This window comes from Oryctolagus cuniculus, chromosome 16, assembly GCF_051225735.1.
Source record: "Oryctolagus cuniculus isolate XC-2025 breed Fujian yellow rabbit chromosome 16, ASM5122573v1, whole genome shotgun sequence".
Lineage (NCBI taxonomy): Eukaryota > Metazoa > Chordata > Mammalia > Lagomorpha > Leporidae > Oryctolagus > Oryctolagus cuniculus.
Window position 1 is genome coordinate 75,745,119 of NC_142882.1, and position 18,512 is coordinate 75,763,630.

The 18,512-nt window shown below is 54.7% G+C and overlaps 1 protein-coding gene and 1 long non-coding RNA gene across 8 annotated transcripts in view; one reads left to right on the plus strand and one right to left on the minus strand.

Annotated features, from left to right (window-relative positions):
* The first annotated feature begins 906 nt into the window (after nt 1–906).
* Nucleotides 907–18,512, plus strand: part of LOC127492624 (uncharacterized) — a 71,462-nt gene continuing 53,856 nt past the window's right edge. For 2 of the 7 annotated variants that reach the window (XR_016222760.1, XR_016222757.1), the window contains exon 1: nt 907–1,369. This is a non-coding gene — a long non-coding RNA (uncharacterized LOC127492624). Of the gene's footprint in view, nt 1,370–8,455; nt 8,803–18,512 lie in introns of those variants that run through there. The other 5 variants (XR_016222758.1, XR_011382990.2, XR_016222759.1 and 2 more) reach the window with 3 other exon arrangements.
* On the minus strand, nt 1,745–7,490 carry DLX6 (distal-less homeobox 6). Its single transcript, XM_051852954.3, has 3 exons — nt 6,632–7,490; nt 5,218–5,411; nt 1,745–3,468 (listed from the first exon to the last, which is right to left on the minus strand). Exons 1-3 carry the CDS (start codon nt 7,068–7,070, stop codon nt 3,217–3,219), a joined length of 885 nt encoding a protein of 294 aa, XP_051708914.1. The 5' UTR covers nt 7,071–7,490; the 3' UTR covers nt 1,745–3,216.

Here is an 18,512-nt window from a genome sequence, read left to right on the forward strand (position 1 = left end):
GCCCGAGGAGCGCCCGCGCCGCGACCCTGGCGCTCCAGGGGCATGATTGGCTGAGACGCGGCGCCGGGCCGCGGAACCCAGGAACCCGAGTGGCTCAGGGGCGCACCGAGGAAGCCGCGCCGTCTGTAGATGACGCTGTCTCCCGACCCCATGGGCGATGTAAGCAGCTAGAGGTGGGGCGCACGGAAGCCTGAGAGCGCTCTGGCTTCCTCACCGTGGTGCAGAAAGGCCTCTGTCGGCTGGCTGGGAGATCGGGACTGGTTGTGTCAAAAGATAATGAGATGCTTATTGGCGCCGCGGAGAAACCATGCCCTTCACCCCTACCCCCTGCAGCTGCTGTCCCCCCCACCCCTGTGAAACTCCGAACTCTGCAGCCACGGGAATGGCGAACGTGGGGAGGCGCAGTGGGCGCCACAGCGACTGGGCGCTGCCTCTGCCCACGCCCCTCCTACCAGCCCCTTCCTCGGCGACCGGCTTACTGTGGGGCCAGTCCTTCTTCGAGAGCGAGAATATTAACCCTTGCGGCCCAGAGCACCCAAAGGAAGCCCGGTCCAGGGAGAGTTTCAGGGGCACTGTTTGGCAGAATTCCTTACTCGATTACACTCGTGTTAAGAGATACAGGGATCGATACAGATGCGTCACGGCCACACCTCCGTAGGATACGTTAGCGTGCATTTGTGGGGTTTCAGAGGCCCCTGCACTCGCAGTGGTTTGGCGTGTATTTTGGTGAAAAAAAATTTTTAAAGAAAAATTAGTGTTGGTTTCGATGGATGGTAGCTTTTCTCTCTAACGTAATCTGAATAATTCAGCAAAGCCCCACTACCAGCTGTACTTCTACAGCCTCTTCCATTCTTTCCAGCATTATAATTTTGGTTAATTTTCAATTTTAGGTCCTACGTCTCTGCAATTTGTGTATGAATAACAGAATAATTTCCCTCTTTTGTTTCGCCTTTCCTGTTCCTGAATCTAAATAAAGATGGCTTTTTAGTATTAAAAGTGGAAGAAAATTACAGGTAATTATCTTTGACGGTAAAAACGCTGTAATCAGCGGGCTACATGAAAAATTACTCTAATTATGGCTGCATTTAAGAGAATGGAAAAAAACCTTCTTGTGGATAAAAACCTTAAATTGTCCCCAATGTCTGCTTCAAATTGGATGGCACTGCAGCTGGAGGCTTTGTTCAGAATTGATCCTGGGGAGCTGCGAACCCAAAGTTTCACAGTAGGAAGGGAGAAAAAAGAAAAGAAAACATTTTTCCTAATGTAACAATGCGAATGCTAGAAAATGACAAGACTGATCGGTTTTAAACCATTCTGAAGACTGACTGAGCGTGGAAGTTGCTCAACAAAAAAAGGAACGGGTATATTGGTAAGTAGTCTTTGCTTTGTGTCTAATTATAGTGACTGTCCTTTTGCACGACTGTATGTCGCTGTCATTATATGGAGCACTCCGAGTATCTCTATTGACTTCTGATAAATGGCTCAGTGGTTTCAAGGTTCATAATTTGAAGGATGCCCAGGTCTGTAGCCATTAATTCTCACAGTATGGGGCTTCCTGCTTGTATGACGAAAGGACTTTTCATTTTCATTATTTCTGTGCTTTCCACAAGATCGAAAGGATGTATTTCATCCAGGATAGTGCATTTCTCTACCTAGCTAGCTTGCAATGGGGTTAAAGCATTAAGTAGGCATAATTGTGCACTTTACTTTCTGGTTTTTTTTTCTCTTTTATTCTTTTCTCCTTTTATTTTAAAAATAATTGTTTCCAAAGACAAATACAGCTGGATTAATTTGGCTGGGAAAATGGAAAGAATGTTTAGTTTCAACACTAGAGACTACTGGATGTCTAGAGCTTAACCTCAGGATAGGTCATTCTGGTGTTGTAAGAGAGAGAGAGAGAGGGAGAGAGGGAGAGAGAAGCTATATAGAGATGACAATAAAGACCTAAAACATAGAGGCAGCTGGGAAAACAACCACAGTTGATATTAAAGTACATAAGACAAGGGCTAGTGGTGCAAACCGCCATCCTCGCAGGCACTTGATGTTTATATATGGGGCTTCCCATATTAGGAAACAGGAATTCTTTGAAGAGTGATAGAAAATATAACGGGAGGGCAGGAGAGGGATGGGGAGACAGAAACAGACCAGACACTCCCAGCATTTTGTGGCTTTTACTCCATATATGAAAGAAGACAAAAACATACAAAGTATATGTACAACTAAAATTCAACAATATATACAGAAATGTTTCTCAATATAAACGTCCCTATTAGCTTACTCAATGCCACCAGTTCAACTAGCAAAGGTGTCAGAGCAATCGGATGTTGACTTCGGTTGCTTCCTCTGTCTTTCCTGGTTCCAGCTCAGGGTTTGGGGATAGGGTGGGAAAAGTGGTTGTTCTTTTATTTTCTCTTTTGAAAATCAATCCTCATTCCTGGTTGTTGCATTTGGATAAAACATGCAGCGCTCCCTTGGTGGCAACCTTCTAACAGCCGGGTTTTTCTTTTTCCTTTAGAGAGGGGCTGTTATGTGAGGGTTTTTGTTTTTTCTTTTTTCTTTCTTTTTCTCGCTTTCTTTTAAAAACCAGTCTGGGGTTGGTAAATAAAAACACAGGAGTCCAAAATGCTTCTCTTTCCCCATGTAATGTCTTAAGCTCATTAAACAAGTAAAAATGCTGCCATGTTTGTGCAGATTCTTGTGGTGGGGGGAAGTGTGTGTAAAAAAAAAAAAAAGTCACTTTGATGGATACCAAAGAGAAGTGGAGGCTCAGAGCCTGGATCCCAGGGGTAAGGGGAAATATCCTTACAGTGAGGGGCTTCAGGAGTGCTGGCATAGAGACCAGTTGCATGCTCGCTCGATCTCTCTCTCTCTCTCTCTCTCTCCTCCCCCCACCCCCCACCATGTATGTGTGTGTGTGTGTGTGTGTGATGCAAGATCAATTACTGAGGCTGCTCAGGGTTACAAGGTTGATGAGCAAAGGAAAGGAAAAAAGAAAGGAGGAAAGGTAAAGAGGAATGAAAAGAAAGTAAAGAAAGAGAGAGAGGGAGAGAGAGAGAGGGAGAGAGAGAGACAGCGCACACAAGCGCCCCGCTGGCTTCTCGCCACACCTACGAGTTCTCCCGAGCCTGCTCCTTTGGCTCCGTCTGGCAGAGGCTAGCAGGTCCCGGATCCTGCTTGCCAGGTGCAGACGCCTTCCTGGGGCGTTCCTCAGACAGCTCACATCATCTGTGGTCTCTGCATGGTGTCCTGGTGTGGAGAGGAGTACCAGTGCGAGTAGCCGGGCATGTAGCTGTTGGGGGGCATACTGACGCCCTTGGCCGAGGCCGAAACGTCCCACACCGGGGGCAGTGCCGGTGAGCGCGGTGACAGAGCCGCTGAGCCGGGGAGGGGGTCGCTCTCGTGAGGGTTGCTGCCTTGCTTCAGCAGTTTCTTAAACTTGGAGCGCTTGTTCTGAAACCAAATCTTCACCTGGAATGAATGCAGCAATGATTAGTCCCGATAAACATCCAACCGGTGCCTCCAGTGTCACTGGAGGCTTTCAAAGTAATATAAAAAAAAAAAAATCAGTGCAAAAGCTGAGCCAAGTCCCGCCTCCTTCCACCTCCGTCTAGCCTCTTCCACCCATCCCCACCTCCTAGCCTACTAGGTATCTTGTCTGGTTACCTAAAGTCACTGTAGTTCTTGAGTTGGATGCTAACCTGGTGTAAGTGAGAATAAAAGAAGAAAGAAAGTGAATGAGATAACAGAGTCTAAAAAGTCTAAAGAAGGGTCCTTTTTTTTTTTTTTAAGGAGTACTTTTTGGATCAAAACCATACAATTGAATGCACCTCTTCTGTAGTCTGTTTTGGTGTTTACCAAACTCAAAAGCTGGCATCTCCATACGTGTTCAGGGAGCAAATGGCTACAAACAGCTCACAGCCAATGCATTCATAACCAAATGCCTTGAATCTATTTCCATGTATACAGCTCTGCACAGAGCATCTTCCTCCAGATGTACATATATCCCCATAAGCCTGCAGGGATTAAGGATTGCACTTCCCTCATTCCCTGCTTTGTAGGTTGCTTAGACCAGCGTGGGCAGCAACCCTCACATGGTTGCTAGTGCAGTCACCGCAAGGCAGAGGAATCTGGGATGGCAGCACACACAGACCAGCCCTGCAGACCCACTTGGTGTGAAGAAGAGAACCTACAACGCAGCTTCCTTTTGCTTTAAAACTCCTTAGCCAGAGGTTCTGCTTTTCCCAGAGGAATACAAGTCACTGCGTACCTGGAATCCTTTCATATCAAACCCCAAATATTCTCAGGGACAACAGAGCAGAGAAAGCAGGCTACAATGAAAAGAGATATTCAGGGACCACAGAATTAGTCCCCGGCAACCGCCTCATAACACCTGAAGTCCCCTTGCTAAAGGAGGGTCTCCCGCCACTGCTGGGGCCTACCATGGCATGAAGCTAAATTAATCGACAAGAACAAAAAGTTCAGGTGCCAGCAGCCTGGCTTTGTAAGCGAGGTCCACCTAAAGCCCGTTCCTGGGAATCTGAAATGCCCTCCCCATCGTGTCCTTCCGGTTACTGGGACTGAGAGCCCTGGGAGCTGTATTTCACCGCGGCTGCACTGCTATGACCTGGAGAGCACCTCTCTTCCATCTTTACCTCTGCCATTTGCCTCCAGCATAATTTAACCCCCAGCCAAGGGCCAGCTGCTCAAAGACCCACCCTCCATCCTAACAGGAGCAGTTGGCCGGCGCTGACTTCCCTGTGCCCACCTGCCTCCCCCACCCCTTATTCCACTTCACAATTTTTCTTCCTATGCCAATGAGCTGAAATCCTTCTGAGTTCCTAGGGCCTACAAAAGAATCCTTAAGAGAGGTGGGCCTGGTTTTGCCCGCCGGTCTGCACATCTTTTCCTCCCACTCGTTTGTTCTCTTTCGTGGTGTTCTGCTCTGGAATAGCACTCAATGGAACTAAGTCTGGTCGCCAAAGGACGCTAGGCTGGGGCTGGGTCGCCGAGGGCTGTGGGGGGATGTGCAACTCCAATGTAGCATTCAACACCAGGTCATTTATTCCGTGCGTGTTGTCCCGGGGAAAGTGGCAACTGGAGCAAAGGCATTTGTCACTACGCTGGTTTGGCCAGGCCAAGAATTGCTCCGGGTGCGCTCCCTGCCGGATCTGCAAATGGGCCCGCATTTCCAGGCCACGCGGGCTTCCTGGGAATTACCTGCGTCTGGGTCAGTCCTAAGGAAGCTGCCAGTTCGGCTCTCTCGGGCAGGGCCAGGTACTGAGTCTGCTGAAAGCGATGGTTTAAAGCCTGGAGCTGCAGGCTGGAATAAATGGTCCGAGGTTTCCGAATCTTTTTCCCTTTTCCATTGAACCTGATTTCCCCGTTTTCGATCACTGTCGTTTTTTGTTGATCTGCAAGCAAATGACACAGGAGCGGTCACTCGTGAGGCCACTGCCGCCGCTTCCGCTTGCTTGGGCCTGGCCTGTGCTGGGTCCCCCCACCCCACCCCCAAATCCCAAAAGGGTTTCCTCCAGGCGTCCCCAGGCCGCCCTGACCTCTCCGCGTCCGCGGTGCCCATGTGCTGCGGGAGGCTGCGTCAGCTTCTCCCCGCCCCGGGCCCTGGCCCTCACAGTGGGCAGCCGGCTGCTGCACCGTGGGAGCGCCCAAGCCCTCCGGCGGTCAGCCCTGCTCCGCGGCGGCCGAGGCGGCGCCAGGAGGCCCGGGGCTCTTCGAAGGGCCTGGCTCCTTAGCTCCCGAGGCTGAGCTGGAGTCCCTGGGGCTGCTTACCCGTCCCGTTGGGTTGATAGCACCAGCTCCAAGCTCAGTGCATCAAGCCCCCTCGGCGCGTCTGAAAACGATTCTGCCGAGAGGGACCAGTCCCGCAAAGCAAACACGAGCAGCCGCTCAGGCCAGCTCCCCCTCTCCCCTAAGGCTGAACCGGTCGCAGCAACCTCGTCCCCTTGGGCGCTGAGAACCAGTGGCCGAGGCCCTCGGCTTCGACTCCACGAACAAAGAGCGGCCACCCCGGTATGGAAAACCCGGAGAGGGAGGGGGCTCGGCCTGGGGTGCAAGCGGGGGTTACCCCAAAGTCCCCAGGAAAGAACCCAATTGTCACTAGTTGAACCGGAGCCACAGGCCGCGCTAGCTTGCCTGCAAGCCACCGAGGCGCCCCGGGCAAAGTAGGCCACCGCCTGCCCAGCGTGCTCGGTGCAGCAAAACCCGCTCCTCGGTTCCGGCCCAGGGACGTCCCCAGCCGTGGCACTCGCTCTGCGGCGCCTTAGGGCCCGCAGCGCAGCGAAGGAGCGGGCAAAGGGCGCGCGGCAAGAGCGCGCTGCGGCCCGACGGGTGAAGCCGGCGCCGAGCGGGGCGCGCAGCCCCGGCGGCTCGCTGGAGGCGGGGGAGCCGCGCGGGCCGCGCCGCCAGGAGGCCCGGGGGTCCGCGGCGGCGGCGGCGGCGGCCAAGGGGCCCGGCCGGGAGAGGCCGGCAGCCAGGCGCCAGGCGAGCGGGCGCGCACGGGGGCCCGGCCGGGGGCGCGCCGCGGCCGCCGCGGGGAGGGGGCCGACCGCGGCGCGGGCGCCGGGGCGGTGAGCGGGGCGGGCGGGAGAAGCGGGCAGCCGCCGCGGCCTCTCACCTGTGTCGTCCCCTCGCGTCTGGGCGGCCGCGCTGCTGTTGTGGTAGGGCTGGAGGTAAGGGCTGTGCTGCGAGTGGCTCATGTAGGGGTAGGCGGCGAGCGAGCGGTGGTTGTAGGAGTTGCCTCCGCCCGCCGCGTAGGGCGAGCCGTGGTGGTGGTGCTGGTGGTGGTGGTGGTGCGAGCCGGCCGCCGCCGCCGCCGCCGCCGAGTGCAGGCAGTGCAGCGGGTAGTGCGCGCCTGCCATGGCCGGGGAGGTCTGCTGCGGGTGCGGCGGCGGCGGCGGCGGCGGCTGCTGCGGCGGCGGCGGCGGCGGCTGCTGCTGGGGCTGCTGCTGCTGCTGCTGCTGTTGCTGCTGCTGCTGCTGCCCGAACTCCATGAAGGCGGATTTGGACGAGTCCTGGCTTTCCAAGCCGTCAGCCATCGTAGTCATGGTCATCATCAAAACTTTGGGGGCTGGTGAAAGCCTTCTCCCGGGTTTCCTCCACCCTCCCCCACTTGGCTTGCGCCGCGGTCCCCTCTGCAGCCACCTTAGCTCTTGGGATCCTTGCAAAAAAAATAATAATAAAATAAAAAATAAAAAAACAACAACAAAAAAGAGGGGGCGGAGGTGGTTCTCCCTCTCCCTCGCTCTTCTCTAATATATATATTTTTAATATAAAGAGATACGGTGAGCGGGGCCTTGTTAACTCCAAGGGAGGAGGAAGGGGGAGGGATGGGAGAGGAGAGGGGGGAGGGGGAACCTGCTCTCCCCCCCCTCGCTTTCCCCCCTTGGATTTTTTGGGGGCTGGTGCAGTTTAAGGCAGAGATTTTAAGGTGGATTCTGCGAAAGTTGCGCGTCTGCTTTCAGACTTGATGCAGACGCCACGAGTCGAATGGTTTGTCTCCAAAGGGCAGCGCCTCGCCATTGGTCAGTCGCCCCCTGACGTCACAGGCGCACGGCTTCCACTGGCGCGCGCGCCTCGGGGCGAGTTCTTCGCCTGCCCGCGGCGGCTCCAATCCCAGCGCCGAGCCGCGGCGCCCGGGGCGGCCGGGGAGGGAGGGAGGCGTCGAGCCGCGGCTCGCGCCCCGGGCCCCCCGGCTCCCGGCGTCGCAGCCCCCGGGCCGCCCGGCCAGGCCCCGTGCGCCCTCGCAGGCTGCCTGCTCGCAGATGCGGGGCCCCCTCCCCTGACCTCCTCCCCCACCCCGCTCGCGCCGCACGCCCCGGGGAGCGCCCTGTCACCGTGGATTTTCCTAGGCACACTTTATTGAAACCACAGAGGGAAGACGAACCCACACACCTGGGCTCCACCCCACGGCGGGAGGGGGGCGCGGGGTGGCACAGGACTGGAGCAAGCAGGCCCGGTGCTGGCGAGGGTCCTGCCCTTGCGGGCTGCGCCGGGCAGAAATGGGGGGCCTAACCGCCCCCCTCCAGGCAGAAGCCTCCTCTGAAAGCGAATCTTTGGAGGAGTGACAGTAATGCATTTTTTCCTATTGAAAACAGAAGCTACTGTAATGCTTTCAAATATATGCAAATGATACATGCGGTTAGTGGTTTGGCAAATCTTGATTACAATATAAACTACCCAAGTAAAAGTGCCTTCGTCCTAAATTTGTCTCTCGATTACAATTCCAATTGATTTTATTTTATTGTCAACATTGTTAATGATAAAAATAGAGTCGTTTTACAGTTATTTTTACTTTCTGGAAGGAGGCAATTAGAGCTCTAATCAGGAATACACAAAAATCTCCCATGATTAACTGCAGTACTTTGTTCAAATTGCTGCTATAAAATTCAGAACAATTTGCCTGTAATGATTATGGACTGGGTTTATTTTGGGAGGTGGAATAAAAGTGGATATAGCATAAATTATCCTCTAATTATACACCAGTGTCGCCTCAATTATCCTCTTATCAAAATGGTTGTCTAACTGCCGCATTTAGTTTCAATTCTCTCCTTTTTTTCTATAAAAAGAACTTCATACCTTGTTATTATTAATCCATTTATTATTTGCAAGGGGATTTATATCCGCACATCCAGGTGGTAGAACCACTTCTCTTTCAAAGATGGACTGGGGAAAGACATTAAGTTCGGAGCAGCCCAGGACTGCGGATCTAACCGCTCTCCCTCCGGGCTCCAGGCAGCCGAGCGGAGACGGCGGAGCCCCGGGACGCAGCCCAGGCCCGACCACCAGGTAGGAGCGCCGAGCCAGGGGCCGGGCGTGCAGGACGGCGGGCCGGGCCGGACTAGGCGCCCCGGCCCTGGGGCCGTGCAAGGCGCAGGGAGCCCGCGCTGTCGGGGGTGATGGGGACGAATCCAGACTGGGTGGGCAAAACCTGCAGACCCCTGCGGGCTCGGCGCCGGCTTTCGGTTTGCGCCGCGAGCCCTGGGGAGAGACGTGCAAGCTCACAACCCTGCGTCGCCGGGTCTGGAGGTTGCGAGCGAGTCCGTGTCTACCTTTGGGGAAGCTACCGGCGACTTTTTGGTCTTTGTTTTCTGGGGGGTTTTGTTTTGTTTTGTTTTTGCACTCGACTGCGCCTAGACCCGTCCGGCCCCTAAGGAGCCCAAGGGTAGAGAATTCCGCGGTGCTGCCGGCGCCCGAGACTCCGGGACCAGGTGGCTGCGGACAAACGCCCCGGCTCTGCGCGGTGCGCGAAGCTCGCCGGCACGGCTCGGGCAGGCTGCTCGCCCCGCTCCCAATCCGGGGTCTCCAGGCACGGCCCGGTCAGCTTGCCTTTTGCCTTTTCTTTCTTTCCTCTCTTTGCTTTACGGGGCGACCAGAAGCCCGCCGCCCGCGGGTTTTCTCCAGGATCGCCAGGACAGCGGCATTCGCTCCCCGCGTCCCCTCCTCAAGTCTGGAGACTTGGGAGCCGGTTCAGTAACTCTGAATTCATTTTTAAGTGGCCTGCCTTGTTCCCCTTCCTTTTCACAAGAGATGCACTTTAGCGCGCGGACCAGTAACCTGATCCACGCGTTTACAAATCGGCAGTGAAGGAAAACAACAACCAAAAACGCTGCTAGGAAAGTGCAAAGGTGGGCCGGGTGATGGGGCGTTTGTGGGGGCCCCTGAAGAAGAGGTCCGGAGGGGAGAAGCTCCCCCCGCCCCGGGGAAGCTCTTGGCACAGCCCGGCTGCGCCCCGAGCCTGTAAGACCCTCGAAGCTCGCAGGGAGACGTGGCAGTTCATTGCTTTATCCCCAGCACCTTGCTTTTAACACGGCTCCAGAGTTTCCCCCAGCGCTCCTCTGTTTCTCCCCTATTGCTCGCAGGTGCCTGGCTTTCTTTGCCTGCTTCCCACACTTCGGGCCGCACCCGGAGCAGGACCCCGCATGGCAGGTCCTCAAGTTGAGCACCACACCCAGGGACAGCGATTTCCATTAAGCAAAGATTTTTCTCTCTCTTCCTTTCTCTCTCTCCTCCCTCTCTCTCTTTATTGAACGTCTGAGATAGCTGGGTAGACTGCAATGGAGCAGGCTGAAGTTTCAAGGCTCATATGCCTCCCGCATTAGCTGGGGAGAGAGTCCCTGCACTGTTGCATTGGAGCTAGGTCATGCAGAGACCTGCTGGGAGACCCTGGGTGGGCTTGGGGAGTGCAGTGAACGAAGGGGCCTCGCACACTCTCAGTGTGCACTGGTGGGACACACTCCAAACGGCAGGCAGGAGCGCCCTACTTTCTCCTACGCTCAGGAATGGGGAGCTGAGGAACTGGTGTGGCCCCACAGAGGGTGTCAAGGTGGCGCCCCCGCCCTCCCGTAGCGGCCACGTGTGGCCCTAGCCACCAGCCACACCACGGGGGTTCAGAGTGCAGAGGCCAGCTGTGGCTGGGGTGCTCATTTCTACCCAGTTGAACCGGGCAGCTCGGCTTCCCAGGCCTTTGCCCTGTGTCAGAAGCTGCGGTAAAGGGGCCCAGCAGCTGGAGCCACCCATTGTCCAGTTTGTACCACCAAGCCCTTCTGCAAGAGGCCAACTCGGTTCTTCGGGGCCTTGCAAAAGAGGCACAGAGCTCAGGGCCTCCATTTCGTGGCGCTGGCTTCTACCTCTTTGTCTTGCCTGCTGGGGAGGCCCAGCCAACCTTTGTGGGTAGGAGAAGGAGAGCAGGCCAGGCGGGTGAAGGCTTTAGCATTCAAAATATAGAATGGGAAGGAGCGGAGCCCTAGGGCTCACTCTGGGGCTGTAGTGCTTGAGGGTCATACTCACTGAGAAGTTTGAGAGGGGCAGCATCTGAGGCCAAGGCTGCATTTTGCTGTTTAAGGTGGTGAGGGGTAGAGGGCTCCGTGCTGGGGCTGTGTTATGGAGAAGGAAATTCTTGCCTAATTCCAACACCAGACCTTGCTGGTCCACCTACCAGAGGCCCCAGTTGGAGAGATGGGCTTTTTGGGTTGGAGCCTGGGCAGCTCCAGCCCTGGACCGGTGTTTCCTGGCACCAGACTGCTGGGGGCCCTGGGTTGCCTTCTCTCGGGCTGCAGAAATACAGTCAAGCTTGGCAGGGCCTAGCTGGGTTCGGTTGCTAAGTTGAGCTCAGTTGTCACGTTAATTCTAAAGAAATTAGACCTGGATAAATAGCCTTTGAATTCAAAGAAATAACTGGGTGTTGAGTTACACAGCCATGCTAAGAAACCCCTTCTCAACAGGAGACATTGGTGTAAAAAAAATATATATATCTAGCTGGTCTTTTTCCTCATTCATTGTAAAATATGGTGCCCATATCCTAGAAACTCAGACACCCTTCTCTACACCTCCCTCCCCCACCTGCCAAAGCTCTGGGCCACAAGCAGACTTCGGCTTCTCCTTTCTTAGCCCTTGGCAGTGATGGTATCTTTGCCAGTAGTAGCTGAAAATAACAGGCCAGGAAGAAGATACTGAGATGTTGGTGTTATTTTCTCTAGTGCTAAAACTCCAATGTCCATATTAACACCCTCCCCTCCCAGGCTCCCCAGGTCCAGCTAACTAGTGGGTTCTGTTGATTCCACAGCCAGGAGGAGCCTTGCCGAAGTTTGGGGGCGTTTCCTGCATTTCTCCAGCCCTGGGTCCCCATAACAGGCAGTTAGGAATCTCTAACATGGCACTGGCCCACCAGGGGGCTTCGCAGACTTTTGAGATTGTCCAGTTTGGAGACTATTAACTAACAGGTCTCTGACTGAGGCCCCTGCTCCAGGCATTTTCAAAGCTGGAGCCCAGTAACCAGGGCCACAGACTCATTGAGTGCATTTCCATGTATTGTCATCACCCAGAACTTCCTTCCATAGACTGGGCCCAGGGGCACAGTGCACTCCCATCTTTTCTGCATACCTGTCTTCCCTCCCTCCCTCCCTCCCTCCCTCCCTCCTTCCTTCTTTCCCTCCTTCTTCACTCCCACTCAAGCACAGGACTCCCTAGTACATGCCTGGGGCAGGGCAAGGAGGGGTGAGCTCCACAGTTGAAACGCTTAGATTAAAACAAGATCAGTGCTGGTGTTTGTCTTTTAATTTGTAGGCTAAACCAAGACTGCCCTGCTAGGGGAAGGAGTGGGGGTTAGAATCAGCTGTCATCAAGCCTGGCTCTGGAAAGCAGGACCCCTTGACCACTGGAGGACAAATGTAGCCCCAGAGTAGCAGGGAACAAGCATCAACAGGAAGCGGCAGGCTATTTTTAGGCATAATAAGGAGTTAATATAGCTGCCCAGTGGTCTTCCTAAATGCCTGCAGCATCTTCTGTGTAAGTCGGTGGAAAAACAGCAAAGTCACAGCAAACGCCTCAGGTTACCAGAGCACCGGGCTTGGGACAGCTCCTCAGCAGCTCCGGGGATGGGAAACACCCTCTTGCTATCACAGGAGCTCTTAGATGGCTCCCTTGTTACAACCAAAAAATAAGGTAAAACCACTTTTTTCATTAGAGAGAGAGAGGTTGATTCTGTATCTGATCGCCCTTGTGATGTGCTAGTGGTTTCCATATTCATACCTGCTCAGAGGCGTTTCTTCTCATCTTTATTTTGGAACATTCCAGTAAGTGAGAAGGAAATTTGTTAGGGTTTCGAGCAAAACTCACCCTAGAGGGTCAAAGATCTAAGAGCCCTAGAAGCTAGGATTGTTTTAAAAACCCCATTCTTGCAACTGTGCCCTCTTTTCTTTTGTGTAGTAAAACACACAAATTTCCTGAATGCCTCTGGTGGCCCATGCCACCCTGGGAATGGGATCATTTATTTTTTCTGTAGTTTTCACCAATTTTTGCAGAAAGCAAAAGTGCTTCTACCCCTTTCATTGTTTCAAGCAGGGCCCCTTCCCTATGGAGCTCCAGCCTTGGACTCTCGCTGTCCACAGGGAGAGCTGGTGTCCCTGTGGCTGGCTCCTGTTTGGGTTCCCAGTCTCTGGGAAGCACAGGCCGCAGAAGCAGGGGGCATAGAAGGGAAGGGAGTTACAGAGAGAATATGCCAGTGGGTGGAAAAGAATGAGTGGGACTCTGTTCACGGTGCCCGTTCTTTGCTCTCCTTCTCTTCCTTGGGCCTTTTCACTGGGGACCATTGGCCCACCGTGTTAGCTGCACAATAAATCAACAAAACTGAAGCTGATACGAGTGGCCCTGTTTGCCTGTGGGCCTGCGGTGTGTGTTAAATTCACGGAGTAAAACCTCCAGGGTCTGGGACGAGGGGTAGGGGTGCAGGGGAGACCCCAAAAGGAGCAAGGATGCTGCCCCTTTCTCCTGCTCCCCTCGGCACTCCGTGGCCTGTTTCTCCCTAAACAGACAGTTGCCCACTCTGACAGCTGCGACAGAGAAGCGGGAGGACCCTTTAAAAATCTACCAACGAGCTCGCCTCCCCGGACAAAGCGAGCCCTTTCGTGAACGAGTCTCTGGGGGATGAAGTCTTGGGCCCGGGAGCTAAAAAGCAAAGGCAGCTTATCCGCTGTTAGCCACGCTGTGCCCAACACGCAGGTGGGCTTCCGGGGTTACCCTCGGGCCCCGGTGAAGCCGGGGCCGCGACGCAGGAGCGCGGAGGGCGCGCGGAGGCGAGGGCCGCGGGAACGCCCACGCCCGCAGCTGCCTCCCACGCGACGCGGTCTGCAGGCACCCGGGCCGGGGTAATGGAATTCAGCAGGCCGGGATCCTCCGAGAGCCAGCCACTGTCTTGTACAGATTTGTAGAGAAACCCTCACTGTAATTAAAACCGTACAGTCAGATTAATTCAATGTGTTGCTCGGCAGCGTTCTTAATAGTAAAAATCCGCTTTAAAATTGAATTAGGGTTGAAGAAAATTTCTGCGAGACTCGCCGGATTTGCCAGCTTTCATTGAAGCCAGCCTGGGCTGGACCAGGGAGGTGGCTGCGCCAAATAGTCCCCTCCCCCGCCTCGGGGAAGGGGGCGGCGGGGCTGGGGGCTCCGAGCGACTTGGGGTGCCAGTTTGGGCGCCTGGCCTGGAGGGCGCAGCCCGGGGTTAACCCTTCTGATCCCGGGGGTCCAGGTTAGGCACGGATTTTGTCTGTTTTTTGCTTTGTGACACCCAGGACCCTCCAAATCTTGTCACCCTCTCTGCAAAGTTCACAGCTCAGGAAAGCTGGGGGGGGGGGGGGGGGAGAAGAGAGCCCCGCTGTATCTTGAAGCAATTTCCCACTGTGTGTTCCCGCCTGTGCAGGAGGTGGGAGCCCTCTCTGGCCGCTTGAGTGACAGACAGGAGAAAGTTGTACTTGTCTCAAGCCCCTCCCCCCTTTCTCTTCTTGAAAACCTTCCAAAAATTAACAGTAATATTTCAAGAGCGCTGTCAAAATGTCTCCCAAGCTTTGATTTGGCTGGCTGCCCCCCTCCCCTGCCCACCCCACCCTGCATCCTTGCGTTTGGGGTGGTTGTGAAATAAAAGTTAGTATTATGTCTGCCCCCCCTCCTCCCCCCTTTAACGTTAGACACCCTGGAGCTGAAAACTTGCGCCAAAGTTCCTGCAGGAAGTGGTGGGCCAACGCCAGCCCAGACGCTCTTGCTTGCGAGGCCTCGGGGAATGGTGTGGAGAGCTGGACTGGGCTGGATCTGAGGTCAATGGGATTTCGAGGGGCCCAGAAAGGGTCCCAGCCCCCCCCCTTGCCCACGACTCCGACCCTAGGAGCTGGCCCCTTGATTGCCGAAGGCCCGCGCGCGCGGACGCGCACACGCGCGTGGGCGCGCACTCGAGCACACGCACAACCTGGGGCGCAAATTCCCTAACAAGTTAGTCGCATCACCGGGCCTGGGAAAACAAAAACCGCTGTGGGTCTCTGTTCTTCCAGCAAGATCGCGTAGACGCTTTAACTGCCGCAAATTGTCACTCTGTCCCTTTTTCATTTTCTCGCTCCTTTTTATTTTTAGTACACTTCAAATGCCTACACACTTCCCTGGTAAGGAGAGCGCGGAGCACTGATTGCCTTTGCCTCCAGGGCCCGCTTTGCCAATCACCGAATGGGAGTAGGCAGGGGGAAAGCCAGGCGCTTTACTGGTCTTGCTTGTTGCGGGTGGCGGGCGGTGAAGATCTGTCCCAGCCGCGCCACCCCTTCCTCCTTTATTGGGTCTCAATTATCTGGAAGAAAGGAGATGCGCCCCCGTCCCTCGTGCGCCCCAGCATCCCCCCCCCCCCACCTTGTGCGCCAAGGTTCGCTCCAGCGAATCCCTTAGAGAGTAGTTAGGCTGAGAAAATACCTCAGGGACCCAGCTCTGAAGTCTGTATCAAATAGACAGACGCATCCGGTGCTGCCGCCTACCCTGCCCCCACACAGGGAAAGAGGACCCCTTTTCTCAGAGGGCTACGTGGGGGACGGACGCCCCCAGGATGGTAACGGAGAGCCCACAGGGTCTCCTTCTCCCTCGGTACCAGCTTTGAGATTGAATGGCTGCTGATGGGTATTGCTGTTGTTCTCAGTATTAGCCAGGACTTCTTCAAGGAGAACTTTAAGGTGGTGCGTGGGGGCCCAGCCGTTCTCTGTCACTGCCTCCCAAGGGGCAAGCGCAGCGGCCCGGGATGGCGAGGGAGGCAGGTGTCGGCCCGGCAGCCAGCCGAGGGGGGTATCCGGCGTCCTGCAGATGGATCCGAAACAAATCAGTGCGGGATTAACTTGTCTGTCTGCTGAATTGTCTCCAAGTGCACACGCAGCGCGGGCTGCGCCTGCCGGGGCGGATTCGGGTTACTTGCTGGTCCCGGGCGCGCAGTCTCTCCAGCGGGGCTGGCGGGCCGGCCTGGGACCTGGCGGGCACCGGGGCCCATTGGCTGAGCGTCTTAAAAGACCGCGGCGAGTAAGAACTGCTCCATTCTCTCTCACACACGCACCCTCCTATTTCTTTTTTATGAAAACGTTTACAAGGAACCTAATTTCAGATCGTGGAAGTAAATTTCATGCTAGGATATATTTTACAAAACATGTAATCTTTCGAGGCCGGAAGACGTTTAATTAAAACCATACTTTGACAAGTCGAGTTTCAAAGCGAAGTCACACCAGCGCGCAAGGCTAATTCATATTCAAGATGTAGCCTGTAATTCAAGTTGTTTGAAAACGCCTGCCGGGACAACGCGCTGCTCGCCGGGCTTGCTACCTGCCCACGGGCCGCGAACGGCCGAGTGAGCGCCCCGCGCTGGGGCGCTGCCTCCTGCGGGCTGGACTGACTTGGTTTAGCCGCCCCGTCTAGTGAAACAGCGAGAGGAAAGCTCCCTGGAGCACCTTCCAAGTCCCGTGTTGGCGCCATCAGGGGACCCTGGTCACTCCAGAGGGCCGCAGAGCAGGCATCTCTGGGATGAGAGTTCAGTACCCCGTTTCCTCTTTTTGCCTCCCTTGGCTGATCTGTGCCATAGAAAGGGAATCGCCCCTCCCCCAGGTCTCTCCTCCCCTGATGGCCCCAAACAGGAGAGGTGCATGATTGTCCCCAGCTGATGCAAGGCTCCATCCTGAGTCCTCCATGGAGTCCACCCTGGGCCCATGCTTCTGCCCTGTGGGCTGTGTTTTTGTAGTCAGCGTCTGCAATAATCTTCCCCTTTAACCCCTCTCCCTGCCTCTTCATAATTTGACCAGTTTCAAAGTCAGAAGACGTTAGCCCCACACAGGAAGGAAGACGCTCCCAGGTCGGCTTGGGGGTTTTGTTTTCTTCTTCAAACCAAACACACACAAGCCCAAGGTGCTGATGGCCCTCTGGGTCTGAGGTCAGTGCAATGGTGACACAGAGAGACTTTGCAGGGCCCCCCTGGGCTAGAGCTGAGGGTGCCTGTGAGTGGCGGCTCCAGAGACTGGGTGCTGGGTCACTGTGCTGGGTGCACACCTCTGCATCGCAGCCTGCTGGTCTACTCTCTCAGGGGTGACAATGACTTGTCAGCAAAGTTGGCTTCACGGGTGATCTGACACCTGCTTTAGAAAGAGGCCACAGTGTGGCTCTGAGACTTAAGTCCATTCAACTTTCCCCAGTTGCTCCAGAAGACAAATCTGACTTATCCCAGCCACCCACAAGACAGGAAAAGGGGATTTTGCTTCAGCTGAGATCAGTGCAAATCATTGATTAGGCCCATGTCTCCTTTCAAACACACTATCCTTTCCCTGTTCCTTAAAGCACAAAGGGGAGTCTTAGAAGTACAAGCCTAAAATCCAAAGTGCTCAGAAAGTCTTCGCAACAATATGGCTTTCACATCCTGAAGCCCCAGAGGACTGAAGCAGACGCTCCTGACCGTGCTGGGTCAGTTTAGGAGAAAGGGTAACTGCAGAGACAATCTGAGAAAGCTTGTTCTACAAGGAGACTGCCAGCTGGCATCGCTGAAAATCCAGTAGGTGTCTCCCCCTTTGAAACCACTCATGGCTATTGGAAGCTATGTGCTTCAACAATACGCCAACTTAAATACTTACCAGTCAAATAAATATTGACTTCAGATGCAAAGGTGAAGCCCTCGGGGTCATGTTTTTGTGTCTTGCGTTTTGTCGGGGCTGGGGGTGGAGGTCTGATTCATATTCTCAAAACCAAGGTGGGGGCATGCTGTAACTACAGACCTGCAGACAAGCCTCCCATTATTGGAGCTGAGCACTCTAATGCATGTACCTGCCCAAATGCATTTGAAGCCTATTCCCACGTTGGAGACTTGTGAATTACACAAATGGGAAGAGGGACTGCATATAATAATCCTCACCTGTTTTATTTCAGAGAGAAGAACTAGCAGTTTTCTTAAAGCTGAGGCTGAGTGCTGTTGCCTGGGGCACTGGAGGCTGGTGTGTGGACAGTGGTCCTGGCAGGAGTGTAGGCTGGAAAGGGCATGGGGCTGCAGCCCCCTGCAGCCCCGGTGTGCAGAAGGGGCAGCGCGATGGACATCTCCCGGCTGGCTCACCCCTCCTGTAGCTGCAGAGAATCAACTCCATGTCTCCAGCCTTGGAGCCTGAGGGGCAAGAGAGGCCCAGAGCAGGCAGAGGTTCCTGTCACTTACCTGCCTTTCTATAATTAGCCCCATTGCACAGATGTGGACCTCGCCCTGCAGGCCACTTTGCTGTCTGGGAAAGGAAGGGGGAGTGCAGCTGTTGGTTTCCGTTTCCCTGGCAACCACGGATGGCTGGGAAGGAGGTGAGGAAGGGCTGGGGTTGTGGTTGCTGCCTGCAACCAGGCCTTGCCCGGGAAGATTCTGCTTTTGAGGCCTTGGTCTATCCAAGGGTGCTTTGCTGGCAACAACAAGTAAGGCACAGGGAGTGAGCGTTGGCCAACCCTGAGGCTCCCAGGATTTCTTGACTTCCTGCAGATGCTCTTTAAACAGCCCCCTCTCTTTTGCCTTCTAACTTTTCCTTAAATTCTGAATACTTTAACCGTTGCTTGCAGTAAATGTGTTTGTCGTCCTCCAATGTGTCGATTTCCTACAGAAAGCCCCAGTGGCTAGGTGAGAATCAATACTAAAACACTCTTTTTATTTTTGAAAGTGGGTTTTAAAGGCCTGCCGTGTGTGTGGGGTGGGGGGACCGAGG

Bases quoted from the DNA above. Each gene is read 5' to 3' on its own strand.
- DLX6 (XM_051852954.3), bottom strand. From the start codon at position 7,070: ATGATGACCATGACTACGATGGCTGACGGCTTGGAAAGCCAGGACTCG. The intron at 5,412-6,631 runs GTGAGAGGCCGC...ATTTGCTTGCAG, and splicing joins GACGCGAGGGGACGACACAG to ATCAACAAAAAACGACAGTG. The intron at 3,469-5,217 runs GTAATTCCCAGG...CATTCATTCCAG, and splicing joins TAGGACTGACCCAGACGCAG to GTGAAGATTTGGTTTCAGAA.